Here is a 16,018-nt window from a genome sequence, read left to right as displayed (position 1 = left end):
ATGTATCAGGGGGACTAGAATGGAAATTATAACAAAAGAGGGTAGATTTCTAAAGAAATTTATGAAAACATTTGGTAAAGATGATGTGATTTCAGTAGTAGAAACTTGGACAGACTTTACAAATTATTTTCCAAGGCATAATAATTTAGTAGACCGAATAGAAATTATATATCACAGGCACATGTGCATTTAATTGAAACCTTCAACACGTATCCAATAACTATTTGAGATAATACTATGATAAAAACTAGCATTCTCCTACCTGCCTGTTAAAAAAAGAAGAATTTATGGAATGGGTAGTGGAAATTATTCAAGAGATATTAGGGTAGATAGAAAATTATTCTGTAGGAATAACTAGTGAGTGGGATAAAATGAAAATGGAGTTTAAAAACAGAGTAGAAATAAAATAGAAAGAGAAAGTGTTATGGTTATGAAGTAATAGGAAGTATTTAGAGGGGCAGACAAAGGTTAAACTACTGCAAAATAGGGGTAATCTCACAGAACAAGAAGAGGAGCAACTGCAAAGTGCTAAGCAGAAAATAAAGTATTTGGGTAGTATGCATGAGTTTAGAAAGATTGCTGTTAAGCAATTATTTCTGATAACAACTCCAGAGCACAAAACTTTTAGCAAAATGACTTAAGCAACAGAAAGTTGAAATCTTAGGGAGCCTATAGCAAGGAAAATAACCAGATATCCTATAGAGGCAGTACACATATTTCATAAATTGTATGAAAATTTCTTTAAAGAGGAGGAATGTGGAAATCAAGAAAGAACACAAATGGAATTATTTATGGATGCCTTAAGTATGCCAAGGTTAGAGGAAGACTAGTCTCAAGAATTAATAGTTAAGACAGAAGGAGTTGAGATAAAAACAGTGACGAATAATCTTTCTGCAGGGAAGAGTCCAGGAACAGGTGGCATTTCTGTGGAAGTTTGGAAGTTAGGAGGGAAGAAAGTGATAACAATTTGGAAGATGTTGTTTAATAGCATTTTAAAAGGATGAGAAGTACCAGCATCTTGGAAGAAAGTTGTGGTGGCTATATTACCCAAAGGGGGTAAAGACCCATCAGATCCAGCCTCATGTAGACCCATTTCAATTTTAAGCCATGATTACAAAGTCTGTATGCATGTATGTATTAGCTAATGAAATGGCAAAGATGTTGCCAAAATTGATAGATATGGATGAATGTTTTTTTGTGGAGGGGAGGAAAACATTTGGCAACATTAACAGAACACTGATGATCCAGAGGGAAGCAGAATGTAAAAAAATTACCAATGTTGTTGGTGGGTCTTGATACAGAGAAAGCATTCGACAGTGGTATTTTATGAGTAGGACAATGGAAACATTTGCATTCCCTCATACAATAATAAGGTTAATAATGAAGGTATATGAAGGATCCTAGGCAAGAAATAAAGTAGGAGAGTGCCTGTCTCATAAGTTGTGTTTGAACAGAGGAACCAGGCAGGGCTGTCCTCCTTTTCCTTTGTTATTTGCTTTATGTTTAGAGCGATTAGAAAAGAAAATAAGGTGCTCAGAAATTCAAGGATATCATTTTTATGGTAATCAAAAAAAGTTAGATTTATTTGGAGATGATATTATTTTGTACTTAATAAATCCAGAAAAGGACATCTCATTGTTGTGAAACATTTTGAGATAGTTTCAGGTCTTTTCGAGATATAAAATTAATGAAGATAAAACAAAGGCTATAGCTATAAAGTATGGACCCACTTATGACTTGGTTCAGCAATATCCATATTTTTGAGGGCATAATAAGATGAAGCCTTTAGGAGTATAGATTAAAAAGGCTTCTATTATGGCAGCCAAAGATATGTGGGAAGAGACTAAACAAAAGATAATACAGTTAACTGAAAAAATGGAAGCTTTAGTTTATGGGTATAAATAGTAAGATCCAAGCAGTGAAAATGTTTTCAGCCCCTTTAGTTTTATATATGCGTCAGTCATATTTTATCAACCAGAGGAAACGTTGTGGACAAGAATTAATAAAGAGTTGAAGGGATTTATCTGGGAGGGAGAGCAAGAGTTAAATGGGATAAGATGATCTTTCTAATAGAATAAGGTTGATTAGGATTACCTGATTTGAAGGGATATTTTAGAGCTACACAGTTAAGGCTTACATATGCAACACAGGCAAAAAGTTATATTTCAAAGTGGGAAGGGATGATGATGGGGGGGTTCAAGAAATAAGGAAAGAATGTGATTTTGGATGCAGATCTTTATAATAATAACCACCATACAGAATATTCTAGTCATAAATTTGCAGAAATTATTATATGAACTAAGCCAACATGGGAATGGAGAAATGAGACATTGTCAGTAGGGATTACTGCAAGAAACAGTACAAATTTAGGCAAGAGGGGCTGGAATTTACTAAGGAAAATGTCAGAGGAACTAAGGTATTTGAAACAAATAACTTGAGAGTGAAATGTAATAGAGTGAGGTTAGGCTAAGAAGAAGTTTGTACTGCCTTTCCTACCAGAGGTTGATATCAGAGTATAGGCAAAGAAAAAGAGATAGAGTTGTCCTAAGAGAAAGATCTGTTCTGATAGAGTTTTTCATTGACTGTAGACAGAAGCTGCTGTTAAAAAGGGGGATAATTAGTAAGGCATATAAAATATTTCATGATAACTATAGGAATCGGTCAGAGGAGGTTAGAAAAGATTTGGAAGATAGAGTGGAAAAGCAATGTACAAGGTGACAATGAAAGGACATATATGGCTCCCAACTACACAACAAAGTCCAGAAGGTTTAGGACATTTGTACGGAAGTGTTTGCATAGGTATTTTTATACTCCAAGCAGAAGCAGACTTACAGATTTTTTCCTAAGGGAGATAGCATATGTTGGAGGTGTGATGGGGAAGAAAAAGGTAGCTGCAAACATGTTTTTGTGAGTTTAATGAGATGAGAGATTTTAAAATTTTCTTACGGAGTACCCTTTTTGAAGAGCAAATTGGTGTAACTAAGGAAAGGATTATTTTGAGCTGGAACACAGAATCTGAATTGTCTAAACTTAGTAAGGCCATATTAAGTTTAATTCTATTGGCTGCTGAAAAAGCAATTACTACATATAGAAATAAAAAAACTAAACCAGCTATATTTGAAGTATTGAATGTTGAAAAAGAGATTAAAGAATTGGAAATGGGATCTTCTGAAAAGGGAAGGAGCAAATTATATAGAAATAAGTGGAATCTGTGAGAATGATAAATGCAGAATAATGTTCAGGAGGAAAAGTAAGGTTTGAGGGAAGGCAAGAATTGATTGATTTATATAATGTTTGAGTGAAAAAAACAGTTATCAAGAAAGAAAGCATGCAATGCAAAATGTGTGTAAATGGAAAAATGTTAATATGGTTTGTGTTCTTTTCTATGTGTGCCTATGTCTTCAGTGATCATTTACTAAATAAAGAAATAATTATCTCACCTTATGTATTTATGTAAGAAAGGAACTCCTAAGTAGGCTTTACATCTAAGATCCCATTGCCAGGATATTTGGCCTTGCCCTGCAGGGTTCTTTTGCAGTTGTAAGACCTAATGGAGTTTGTGTCACAGCTGTTCAGGGAGGTACCAGTGCTAACGTTGTATTTGATGAGCTGGATGTGAAGCAAACCTACCTTTTAGGAAAGTCCCATGCTGACTTATGCAGAAGGACATTATAGTGTCTGGACTACTGCCTTTTAGGAAAGTCCCATGCTGACTTATGCAGAAGGACATTATAGTGTCTGGACTACTGCCTTTTAGGAAAGTCCCATGCTGACTTATGCAGAAGGACATTATAGTGTCTGGACTACTGCCTTTTAGGAAAGTCCCATGCTGACTTATGCAGAAGGACATTATAGTGTCTGGACTACTGCCTTTTAGGAAAGTCCCATGCTGACTTATGCAGAAGGACATTATAGTGTCTGGACTACTGCCTTTTAGGAAAGTCCCATGCTGACTTATGCAGAAGGACATTATAGTGTCTGGACTACTGCCTTTTAGGAAAGTCCCATGCTGACTTATGCAGAAGGACATTATAGTGTCTGGACTACTGCCTTTTAGGAAAGTCCCATGCTGACTTATGCAGAAGGACATTATAGTGTCTGGACTACTGCCTTTTAGGAAAGTCCCATGCTGACTTATGCAGAAGGACATTATAGTGTCTGGACTACTGCCTTTTAGGAAAGTCCCATGCTGACTTATGCAGAAGGACATTATAGTGTCTGGACTACTGCCTTTTAGGAAAGTCCCATGCTGACTTATGCAGAAGGACATTATAGTGTCTGGACTACTGCCTTTTAGGAAATCTGAGCTGGAAAAATCTTTCTGAAGATGGCAGTTTCAGGTTTTTCAAGCTAGTTAATTACCCTTTCCTTATTTCTGTTTGTCACCTTCCTCTCAAATATGTTGTTGCGTTGATTGAATAGACTGGAAATGGTAAATAGCTGGCCTGCTAAGCAACCTGTCTGGTGAGGAACTAATGTAATACCCAATGAATAACCAGCTGATTGTGAAAGAGGCAGAGCAGCCATCTGTGTTGATGGCAACCTGAGATCAAGCAGCAGGTAAGGCATTGAAGAGCCATTTGGGGAAGCAAGAATGAGCAGCTAACACCTGTTCACTTTTTCTGAGAAGGCTCAGGGAGAATACAGTTTTGGAGTACCTTTAGAAACAGTATATGGGAGGAAGCCCATCTGGGTGGTGTTGGAAGGAGTGTGCATGCAGGCACCTTTTCTGACTCTAGTGTCTGACACAGTTGCTCTCAGTATGTGAAAACAATTAGGAAAATTTAAAAAAGCTGTAAGTACCTAAAGGCAGCACATTATTGCAAAACAAAGTCTTGCCTGAGCCACCGGACTGATGAGTGCAAATAAACATTGAAAATACTTTGGAAGGCCAGCAAGTAGTTTTAAGTACAGAATTCATGTGTTTGTCATAGTCATAGGCAAAGCACAAAGGTAGGTACACTAAAATAGTAAGAAAAGTATTAATGAAATCATCTTTGATCTTAGGACAGTTCACCGGGGAGGTAGAAGTGCTATTGTAGCCTCCTCAAAACAAACCTTGTAACATGCAGTATGAGTGAAAAGCAGCAGACAGGTAGTATTACATTATGTAGATTCCCCCTTCAGTTTTTGCATTTTTTGATAAGCATATGGATCAGGGAAATGTGTAATGATTCATTGTCACAAAACATACCATTTCCCTTTTGGCCAAAAAGACTTCAGTGTCAAAAAAAAAAAAAAAAGGTTGACTCATCCATCTTAGAGACTTCAAAAATTGAATTTTAAATAAAATTATAAGTTTGGAATATGTAACAGAGTATTTTTTGAAATTTGTAAAAGAGTATTTTAGGGACTTTGTTATATATTATAAACTTCTTAGTACCATAGTAACTTAAAGGGGCAGTCCCAAAGATTTTTTGTTTTGATTCTGGTCATTGTTAACATTTTCATTCTGGCTTTCTGAGCATGTCCCAGCTTTTGGGGGGGGGGGGTTCACGGGAGGGGTTCTTACAGGAAGTTTTAATGATCTTAGTCAAATTTCATCTCAAATTGCAGTTGTACTCACAACAGCTCTCACTGAGTCATTCATTAGTTTCACCTATGCATTTTATCCTCAGAGAAAAGTAACCTTTTAGGAATTTTATGACTTCACTTACTACTGCAACCTGTGATACTTATACATACCTAGACAAATGCCTTGGAACAGCTAGACGATACCCCCCACAAGGGGTGATAATATCTTTGACTTGGTATTAATTAACATGAGCAACCACTGCAGCACCCCTATAGTATCATCCTCTGTGGTAAGATCCGACCACAAAGCAGTCACTTTCAAAGTCACCATCTCCCCCAACCCCCCTCCTCCCAGCTAGGATCAGACGTAAAAACTTCTCCAAAGCTGATTACAGCCTCCTGAGGGATGGTATAAACAGCTTCACAGCCCCCTCCCCCACTGTAGGAACTGGCACCAATGTCCAAATCTACACCAAAGTACTATACGAGCATTTATATAGATGCATTGACTCAAAATTGTCCTCCACAAGGAAGGGTAAACCTGTCTGGTGGACATCTGCAGTAAATAAACTATAGAACAAAAGGAAAAAATTACTGTCCAGGACCAAGAAGGAGCAGGTGCCCAATTGGAAGCAATCTCGCCTAACCCTGAGCAAGCAGATAAGAACACTAGTGAAATCCTCTGACGCTAACTTCAAGTCCAAATTGACCACATCTGCTAGAGACAATCATAAGGCCTTCTTCACATATGTCCAAGATGTGAAAGGAAGCACCCAGATCTGTTCAGAACTGGTGGTCAAGGACACCAAATACACAAATGCTGCAGATATAGCCAATCTACTGGCTGACAGATTCAGCGAAAACTTCTCTCTGCCCCCCCCCCCTCCCCACATCAGTAAATCAGGACATCCACAGAACCTGCCCCCCTTACCTTATCTCTAGGGAACAGGTCATCACTGCCCTCTCAAAGGCAAAAAAATACAGCATCCATGGGACCCGTTAACATCCCTGGCTGCATCCTACATGAACTTGCAGCACCATTAGGCACCCTATTCAACCAAAGCCTGAGTACCGGGTTTGTTCCAGCTGAGTGGAGGACAGCCACTGTCATCCTTTTACACAAAGGTGGAGCGTCCACCAATCTGGGAAATTATAGACCCATCAGCCTAACTAGCGTGATCGGCAAGGCCATGGAATGGATTATCATGGACCTCATTAACAGGAACATTGGCAACCTCCAAACACTAAACTTCACAAAGTTTGGCTTTGTCAGGGGGAGGTCATGTCTATTAAATCTGATTGACTTCTTTGAGACAGTCACCAAAGCCATGGACGAGGGGAAGAAGGAGCACACTGCCTACCTTGACCTGACCAAAGCTTTCGACAGTATTCTCCACTCGGGCATAGTAGATAAACTCTTTCAAATAGGCATCTATTCATATGTTACCAGATGGGTAGCAAACTGGCTCACTGATGGAACCCACCTAATCAAAAGAGGGGAAGCCACTTCTAGCAATCAACCCGTAATGAGCAGCGTACCCCAGGGATCGGTCTTGGGGCCTCTGTTATTCGGGGGATACTTCTCTGAGGTGCAGGCCAAAACCAGTGGACTGTGGCTGACCAAGTTTGCAGACGACTGCAGGCTGGTTGCAGTCATCAATTCCTCAAGTGATGTGGACGTCCACCAAGAGGGTCTCACCCAAACAAATGACTGGTGCCAGAAACATGGCCTCAAGCTGAATGCCAAAAAATGCATCATCAACCCCCTTGGGGAGAATGACATCCCCACATATTATCACATTAATGACAATGTCCTAAGTGCACAATCAGTAGTGAGAAATTTGGGCACCTAGGTTGATAGCAACCTGACTTTTGACCACCATGATGCTTCCATTGTATGGAAAGCTTTCTACATGGTCCACCACATAAGTAAAGGTGTCTCATCTAGGGACAAAGAGGTCATAACATCTCTGTATTCTTCCCTTATAAGGCCAATTATTGAGTACAATGCCCTCTTCGGCATGTACTTCGCAAAGCACATGCAGCAGCTGGAAAGACCACAGAGGTTCCCAGGGCCTCAAGCATCTACCCTACACAGATAGGCTAAAAGCCCTATCCCTCTACTCAGTTTCATACAGACTCCTCAGAGATGACCTCTGTTTGACATATAAAGCAATCTCAGACCCCGCCTTGATGGGACTGGTACATATCCACAAGTCAAGCTCTACTCGAGCAACCCGTACACGTGATTTCAACCTGGACTGTGATATCAATTGGACTTGTTGGTGGGACAGATTTGTGTCCCAGAAACTCCCCCCATCTGTGGAATAGACTCCCTCTCCATGACAAGCAGAGTACCTCATTATCCCATTTTAAGCAGAACCTGGACAACTGGATGGGAAACAGAAAATACACCTCTGGGATTCCATCTGTGTCCCTGCTGGACAGGGGCTTTGGGTGCTGACTTGTCTAAACCTGGGCTAAACTCTTGGCTAGACTTATAAGGGCCTCAGGGCCAATAGCCTAGTAACCTTCTATGAACCTATGAATCTATACTAATTCTGCGATTGCTTTACTACAGAGTAAGGGGAATACGTCAGTAGACTGCTAAGATTTAGTACGAATTCACAAATATATACTCTTTTGATTATACTGCTCACAGTTATGCTATGCAGAAAGAATAAATATAGGAAATAAAGAACTGCACAATTAATATAAGCTTTTTGACGAGTTCATAAAAAGTAAACACTGGGAGTCTTGGCTAACCATCCCCACCACATACACACACACACACACAAATGTAATAACCTTATTGTTTTCCAGTGATCTGAAAGCTTTGAATATTGTTAATTGTGTTCACCAGAGAGAGAATGTAAACAGGACTGCATAATGTAAATTGAAACCAGAAGCAGGGTTGCTGATGACGTGGTAAGTGGGGGATGACAACTGGGAGATATCAGGGCAAGTTTCTTTTGGTCAGAAATTAAGACTCTGCAATTGTCCCTTTAAGGTAAGGAAAGTGCAGATCTACAAAGCAGCTTTACTGATTTGTACTGCCAGACCCAGTTGTTTTGACTTCTTCCTTGTCATCAGCTTGCTGGCTGGCAAGGAAATTTCAGCCACTGAAACATGTAGCAGACTGGGAGCAGTATAGTGTCAAAGCTTTGCTGTGCTGTCTGAGTTAGGCATGAAGAAAGTGCCTGGAGCCTAGTACCGACTACCTGCAATAAGATAGTTTAGACCGTGCTGTACTGACTCTCTCTTAATACTTCATTTAGACCCTTTCTGCAGCAGCTAAAAGCAGGTCTACTTCTAAATTTTGACATTTCAAAACTTCGAATTTCTTATGGTCGAAACTGTAAGATAAAATGATAAAATGTTTTGAAACTTTGAACCATTTAAATGGAGATCGCCGTACAGCACGGAACAGTATATTTACCATTTTCCTTGCTGTAGTGTGATCTTGGAGTTGATTTTATTATTATTATTTATTTAAGTTTGATGACTGGGAAAGTCCACTGGGCCAAGAAGAGCCCGTTTTCAGTGGAGTCCTGGAGGCCAAGAAGAGCCCGTTTTCAGTGGAGGCCTGGGAAGAAAAGCTCCACAATAATTGCAAGTTACATTTTACATGTTACAAAAGGACATAGTTCATAGAGCTAATTAAACATTTACAGATAAGCTCCATGATATTTGCAATTGGCTTGTCACAATGTTACAAAAATGAAAGATATAATTCAATACATAAATTTCAACATTTACATAAAGTGAATATTTTTGTTATAAACTCAATTGTAGATTTAACATTTCAAAATAAATAGCTACTAGCCATTAGTAGGTTAGGAAAATATTATGCATGGATAGAGTAATAGTATATTTGAGATTGGAGAATATAGTACAATAGATATTAGAGAGAAAATTAGTTTTTGGTAGGGGAGGGATTGTTTTGGGTGGGATGAATTAATAATAGAGGTAGTTGGATGAGTTAGTGCAAGGTGGAATGAGGGGGGGTTTAAGATGGAGCGTGGCAAGGGCATTCCCATTTGGAAGAATGATGAGAGAGTAGCTGAGATTTGAAATTTGTATGGTTAGGTAGGTTGGGTAGGTGTGTGGGGAGAGAGTTCCACTGTTTAGCTAAGGAGTGGGACAGCAGTAGATAGCCAGGAGGTCATGCAGGTTTGTGGACTTGAAGGAGATTTTGTTTTTTAGATCTGAGTGAGTGGTTGGGAATGTAAGGTTTCAAGGAAGAAGTGAGAGGTGGGCAGTTGGCAGGTTTAAAGATGAGCTTGTGAGCAATGGTGAGTTGTAGGTAACTGAGGTAGTTGGGTAGTTCAGACCAGTTGAGGGTGAGGAGGGAGTGGCAATGGTGAGATGAGTTTTTTGAACTGGTTGCAAATTTGGAGATCTTGTGGTAACAGGATTCAAGTTTGGACCAAAGGCCATGATGGAGATTGGTGAAAAGAGGGGCATCATACATAAGGGAGGGGAGTAGGAAGGTGGATGCAAGAGTTTGACAGGTAGAGAGGCTTAGGAAGCAGTTGTGCCTGTAGAGAAGACCTAACATTTGGTGGATTTTCTTGATTGCGAAGCAGATGTGGGTGTCAAATTTTAGTTGTTCATCAATAATAATCCCAAGAAGCTTGGTGTTGGGAACAGTTTCAAGGAGGGTGTTGTTTTGACTCTGTATGGTGAATATGGATTTGTCAATGGAGTTTTTAGTAGGGGAAAAAACATTAGTTTGGTTTTATTTGCATTTAGTGCCAGATAGTTAGACTGCATCCAGGCTTCTGTTTTGGAGAAGGCTAGTTGTTTTTTTTCTAGGAGCTTGGAGGAGGAGAAGGCTGAGCAGATGATTGTTGAGTCATCTGCATATTAGATGATAGATAAGTCTGAGATGGATTGGTGAAAGTTGTTAATGAATAGGTTGAAGAGAAGAGAGCCAAGAACAGAGCCTTGTGAGGCACCTGTGGGTGTGGGAAGGAAGGGGGAGGTTGAAGTTTTCCATTGGACAGCTTGTTGGTGGTTGGACAAGTAGCTGGAAAACCAGGTGATAGTGGTGGAAGAGAGGTGTAGGGTGGAGAGTTGGGATATAATTAGGGTGTGTGAGACGGTGTCAAGGGCCTTTGACAGATCTAGGATTAGTGTGGATATGAACTTGCCTGACTCGCTTTCGAGGTTTATGTTTTCAAGAAAGGAAAGAAGGGCAGGCATGGTGCTGTGGCCAGGGCAGAAGCCGTGTTGGGTAGGGGAGAGGAGATTGTTTAGCATTAGGTATGACATGAGTTGTGCTTGTATTATTTTTTCTAGTATTTTAGAAAGAGGGAAGGATGACAGTAGGCCTGAAGTTGGTGGTATCAGTATTTTTGCCACCTTTGTGGAGGTGGATGATGTAAGCATGGCGCCACACAGAAGGGATGTATGATTCTTGTATGGATCTATTTATAAGAATAGAGATGGGATACGCAATGCTGTCTGCAGATTGCTTAAGGAATGTGGGTGGAAGGTTGTCGGGTGCATTGGGACAGGATTTGAGTTTGAGGAGAAGTCTTTTTATAGTACTTGTGGGAATGGGCTTGAGGCAGAAGGATGTGGAGGAAGGTTGATGATTGGGGTGGTGGTTGGGGCAGGAGGGGGTGGCAGTGGAGGAGGAGGGTGGGAAGGAGGCTGATAGTTTAGCTATGCAGTCTATGAAGAATGAATTGAACTGACTGGCTGCTTCAAGGTTGGAGAGGTTTGGGTCTGAGCAGGAGTTTTCTTTGTTGCCAGGATGCATCATAGATGAGATGGAGTCCAAGACTTTTTTTGGATTTGTTGAGTGCAAGGACTGGAGTTTAGAGTAATGGGCTTTGAGGTCTTTAATTATTAGTTTTTTTGCGGAGTTTCGTAGTTGCTTATACTCTAGAAGGGTGGTAGGGTTTTTATGTTTTTGGTATTGTTTCCATTTTTTGTCCCTTTGGTGCAAGGTTAGTTTAGTATCTTTTGATAACCATGGGCAGGGATTGGTTTTGATGTGTTTGGTTTAAGGGGGGGGGGCTTGCTGATTGAAAAGGGTTAGGAATGAGTAGTTAAAGTAGGAAACAGCATTATCTAGAGGAAGGGTTTTTAGAGGGAACCAGTCAGTACGCTTTAAGCATTCGGAGAAAGGTTGAAAGAGGAGAGGTTACGGGTTTGGATGTAATAGTGTTGTTTATGCAGTGGAGAAGGGACACAGTCGGCGAAGGCTAGTAGATGATCACTGAGGGGATCAGGTAATGTTCCGGCTTTGGTGATAAGGTTTGGGTGAGTTGTTAGGATCCAGTCAATGATGGTACCAGAGGTACCATCTTTATTTGGTCTGGTTAGAGATTGTATTAGTTGGGAGAAGTTATACTGGTTGATTGTGTGAGACGGGGCTTCAGAGTTAATAGTATTCCAGTTGATGTTGGTATCACTGAGTATATAGGTTTCATTTTTTATATTGGAGGAGAACCAGGACAGGATGTTTTCAAGAGTTTTGATATTATCACCAGGGGGAATATAGAGGGCAGCAATACATATGGACTTATGGTTGTTTGTTTTTAGTAAACCTATTATAATTTCAGAGTTGGCAAAGGTTGGTATTTTATTGAAGCAGGGAGTTATGGTATGGGAGGTGGGGTAGATTAGTGCTACTCCACCTCCTTTTTTGTGGGCTCTGTCATAAACCTGGTGGTAGGATTTTGCTATCTTTTATATAGGTTTTCAGCCAGGTTTCAGAAATGGCAGTAATGTTGGGGTGTTTATGGGAGAGCCAGGCATGGAGGTTATGGATTTTGTTTTTTACGGTTTGTGCATCAAGTGTTGTGAGGCAAATGGACTTTGAGTTTGTGGGTTGAGTGGAGGGTTTGGTGAGACTGATGTTAGAGATGTGGCAGGGGTTGGGGTGGATGTCGTCGGCTAGTGAGAGAGAGATGTGGTGGAGAAGAAAAGTGAGGCAGTGTGTTGGGCAAGGGTAGCTTCAGTTGTGTAAGAATAGTGATTTTCTGGTACCACATTTAAGAGGGGAGTATGGGTGGGGTTGGGATGGGAGCAGTTTTGGTTTGAAAAAATAGATTGGATTAGAGGTAAAGAGTTCATGTGAGGTGGATGAGTAGGATGGGAAGTGAGGTTGATAGATGTAGTGGAGTGTGTGTGAGAGTTATGACAAGGGTTGGGAAAAAGTGTGAGCTAAGACAAGAGAGAGAGATTAGTAGGGGAAATGGGGTTATAGGGAGAGATGTTATGTAGAGCATTGTAGGAGGGATGGATGTTTGGGGTGATGTAGATCTATAGGTGGGTGGGGTTTGGCTTAGGTGTATTGTGAATGGAGAGGTGTTGGGTGGGGAGGAGTCAGGGGATGTATAAAAGTACAGGTAGTGAGGGCGGGTGAGATTTGAGGGCAGGGTAGGGGAGCGGAGGGAGCCCGATGGGTGAACGGAGCGAGTTACACCTTCCGATAGGAGCAACAGATACCAAACAGAAAACAATCAGTGAGAAGATCAGCAAATGCAGAAATAGGGCAGCCTATCATTTTGGTTTGTATGTTACCTTTCTGTATGTTTTTATTATTTATTCACCAATGGGTAGTTGCAGTTCACTGAGAAGTAGGAAAATAATGTAGTTATGCCAGGGGTTTTAGAAAGGGACATGCAGTAAATTATGACTGAATAGAGTACTAATTTAAAAGAATGGAATATGGTATAAGCGAGTACACTCCTGGGAATTCCTGTGAAGCAAGGGCAGAAAAGTTAAGTCAAAAGATGGTGCCTTTCTACATCAGGTTTTTTATTTAATAATAGACAGGATTGGACAGGGGGGGACTTATAATAATAAGATTATGTTAGGAGACCGAGAGAAGGTGGGAAGCAGCAGTCACCAAACAGAAAACAATCAGTGAGAAGGTTAGTAAATACAGAAAAAGGGCAGCCTATCATTTTGGTTTGAATGTTACCTTTCTGTATATTTTTATTATTTATGCACCAATGGGGAGTTGCAGTTCACTGAGAAGTAGGAAAATGATGTAGTTATGCCAGGGGTTTTAGAAAGGGACATGCAGTAAATTATGACTGAATAGAGTACTAATTTAAAAGAATGGAATATGGTATAAGCGAGTACACTCCTGGGAATTCCTGTGAAGCAAGGGCAGAAAAGTTAAGTCAAAAGATGGTGCCTTTCTACATCAGGTTTTTTATTTAATATGTAAGTACAATTGTAAGTACAAATGGTACTTACAGTTGTGCACACTACTGAGGGATGCCCGTGGGACAGACAGAAACAGAGTGTAGTCACGCAGATGTTTTTAATATTTAAAGATGGTGCCGCAACTCAGGGGAGGAATAAGTAAACTCTCAAGAGGAAAAGGGAGGGAATAGACAGGATTGACAGGGCTGGGACGCTTATAATAAGATTATGTTAGGAGACCGAGAGAAGGTGGGAAGCAGCAGTCGCCAAACAGAAAACAATCAGTGAGAAGGTTAGCAAATACAGAAATAGGGCAGCCTATCATCTTGGTTTGAATGTTACCTTTCTGTATGTTTTTATTATTTATGCACCAATGGGGATTTGCAGTTCACTGAGAAGTAGGAAAATAATGTAGTTATGCCAGGGGTTTTAGAAAGGGACATGCAGTAAATTATGACTGAATAGAGTACTGATTAAAAAAAGAATGGAATATGGTAAATGTGAGTACACTACTGGGGATTCCTATGAAGCAAGGTCAGAAAAGCTAAGTCAAAAAATGGTGCCTTTCTACATCATTTTTTTTTTATTCAATATGTAAGTACAATCATAAGTACCAATGGTACTTACAGTTGTGCACACTACTGAGGGATGCCCGTGGGACAGGCAGAAACAGAGTGTAGTCAGGCAGAGATTTTTAGTATTTAAAGATGGCGCCGCAGCTCAGGGGGGGAATAAGTAAACTCTCAAGAGGAAGAGAGAGGGAATAGGCAGGATTGACAGGGCTGGGATGCTTTTAATAAGATTATGTTAGGAGACCGAGGGAAGAGGGGGGCTAAGAGCCAGGGCTTGGAGAAAGCTGTGAGAAAATGGGTTTGACAGGGCTAGGAAACTTACACTTGAATTATGTTAGGAGAACAAGAAAAGGGGGGGAGGTTATGGACCAGGACTTGGAGAAAGCTGTGAGAAGAGAAAAACAATCAACCAGCTAGCCCAGGTCAGTACCTAAAGGTGTCTGTTTATCTGTGTGAATTCAAAAGCAGATTTAGTAGAGCATCAGGGAAGTAGAATGTAAAATAAATGTAAAGCTTTGGGAAACTATAAATTTGTTACAATAAACGGGAGAATAAAATATATGAATATAAAAGAAATATGATATACAAGATAAATAAAATATAAGAATGTAAAATAAATGCAAAGCTTTGGAAAAAATATATATATTTGTTACAGTAAATGGGAGGAAAAAGGGGGGGTCCAGCAGTGTGCACAGCAGAAAAATCAGTAAGAGTATCACAAAGAGAAGATTATAATAGATCTGCACTGCTCACAGTCTGTTGACAAAAGTAGAACTTGCAGTAGCTTTTACTGGTTTGTACGGGGTTCCACTCTCTGTGTTCTTGTATGCAGGCAGTTGCTTCAGGTTTTTTTTTTGTAGTTGGACTTTTGAATGTGTTTAAGAGAGCTGCTCACAGTCTGTTGATAAAAGTAGAACTGATTTTAATTAGCAAGGGGTGTAGGGGGTGCAGGAGGGTTTGCCCCCCCCCCATAAAAACATAAACAAAAAGATCTTTTTTGTTTTTAATTTTTTTTTATTTAAATTTTAAAGTTTCAAAACGCTGATATTATGGTCTCAACCATAAGAAAGTTGAGGTTTTGAGACCTTGAAATTTAGAAGTAGATCCCCAAAAGCACGTGTTTCCAATCTACTTAGTGTTTGCAAGGTCATTGCTGAAATAATGCTAATATATACTTGCGTTTCTTTTTTGGTTAGGGAAGTGTTCTGCGAAGAAAGCTGTTGACGAATTATCTAACCAGTAAAAGCATTAATGCCAAAGGGGAGATCTGCGACAGTGAAGGAGGTAAGATCTTTCAGTAATTGAAATGTCTTGGATCCCTACTCTTCCAACAATATTGTGCTGCTTTATTATTGTTCTAATTACATTCTATTTGCTGTCTTGTCTAGTCATCTAATAAGCACTGCTGCTATCTAAGATCTCTGTATTAGGCCTACCCATATAATGCCCTTAGAGCTCTCTGCCATGCAAGCATACTATTTGATGTTATCCTAGTCACCATTCATCATGTATGGGTCTAGGATCCGACATCGGATCCGAGCAGGCAACACTTAGACAACAGCTTAGTTCAAGCTCCTCCCCTCCCATAGTGCTCTGCTGCCCTCTAACCCCTCAGATCTCGTTTGCCACCATTAGAGACCGATGCAGATTGCTCAGCTTCTCTGGGATTCCAGTTAAAAAAGTAGGATTATATTTTTGGTTCTCTTTTTCTACATTCTCTATTAGTTTCTTCTGGTTCTGGTCTCCTATTGTTTCTG

General features: G+C 40.1%; 1 protein-coding gene across 1 annotated transcript in view; it reads left to right on the top strand.

Moving 5' to 3' along the window:
• ITPR3 (inositol 1,4,5-trisphosphate receptor type 3) overlaps window positions 1-16,018 on the top strand; it is a 2,403,054-nt gene that overhangs the window by 1,710,341 nt on the left and 676,695 nt on the right. The window contains exon 38 of the mRNA XM_044076491.1: window positions 15,458-15,545. Coding sequence (XP_043932426.1) covers window positions 15,458-15,545 — 88 coding nt within the window. The remainder of the gene's footprint in view (window positions 1-15,457; window positions 15,546-16,018) is intronic.

This window comes from Protopterus annectens, chromosome 7.part0 (assembly GCF_019279795.1).
Source record: "Protopterus annectens isolate FY-2018-M chromosome 7.part0, PAN1.0, whole genome shotgun sequence".
Lineage (NCBI taxonomy): Eukaryota > Metazoa > Chordata > Ceratodontiformes > Protopteridae > Protopterus > Protopterus annectens.
The sequence above is the reverse complement of the archived record's forward strand: the minus strand, read 5'-3'. Positions and strand labels throughout refer to the sequence as shown.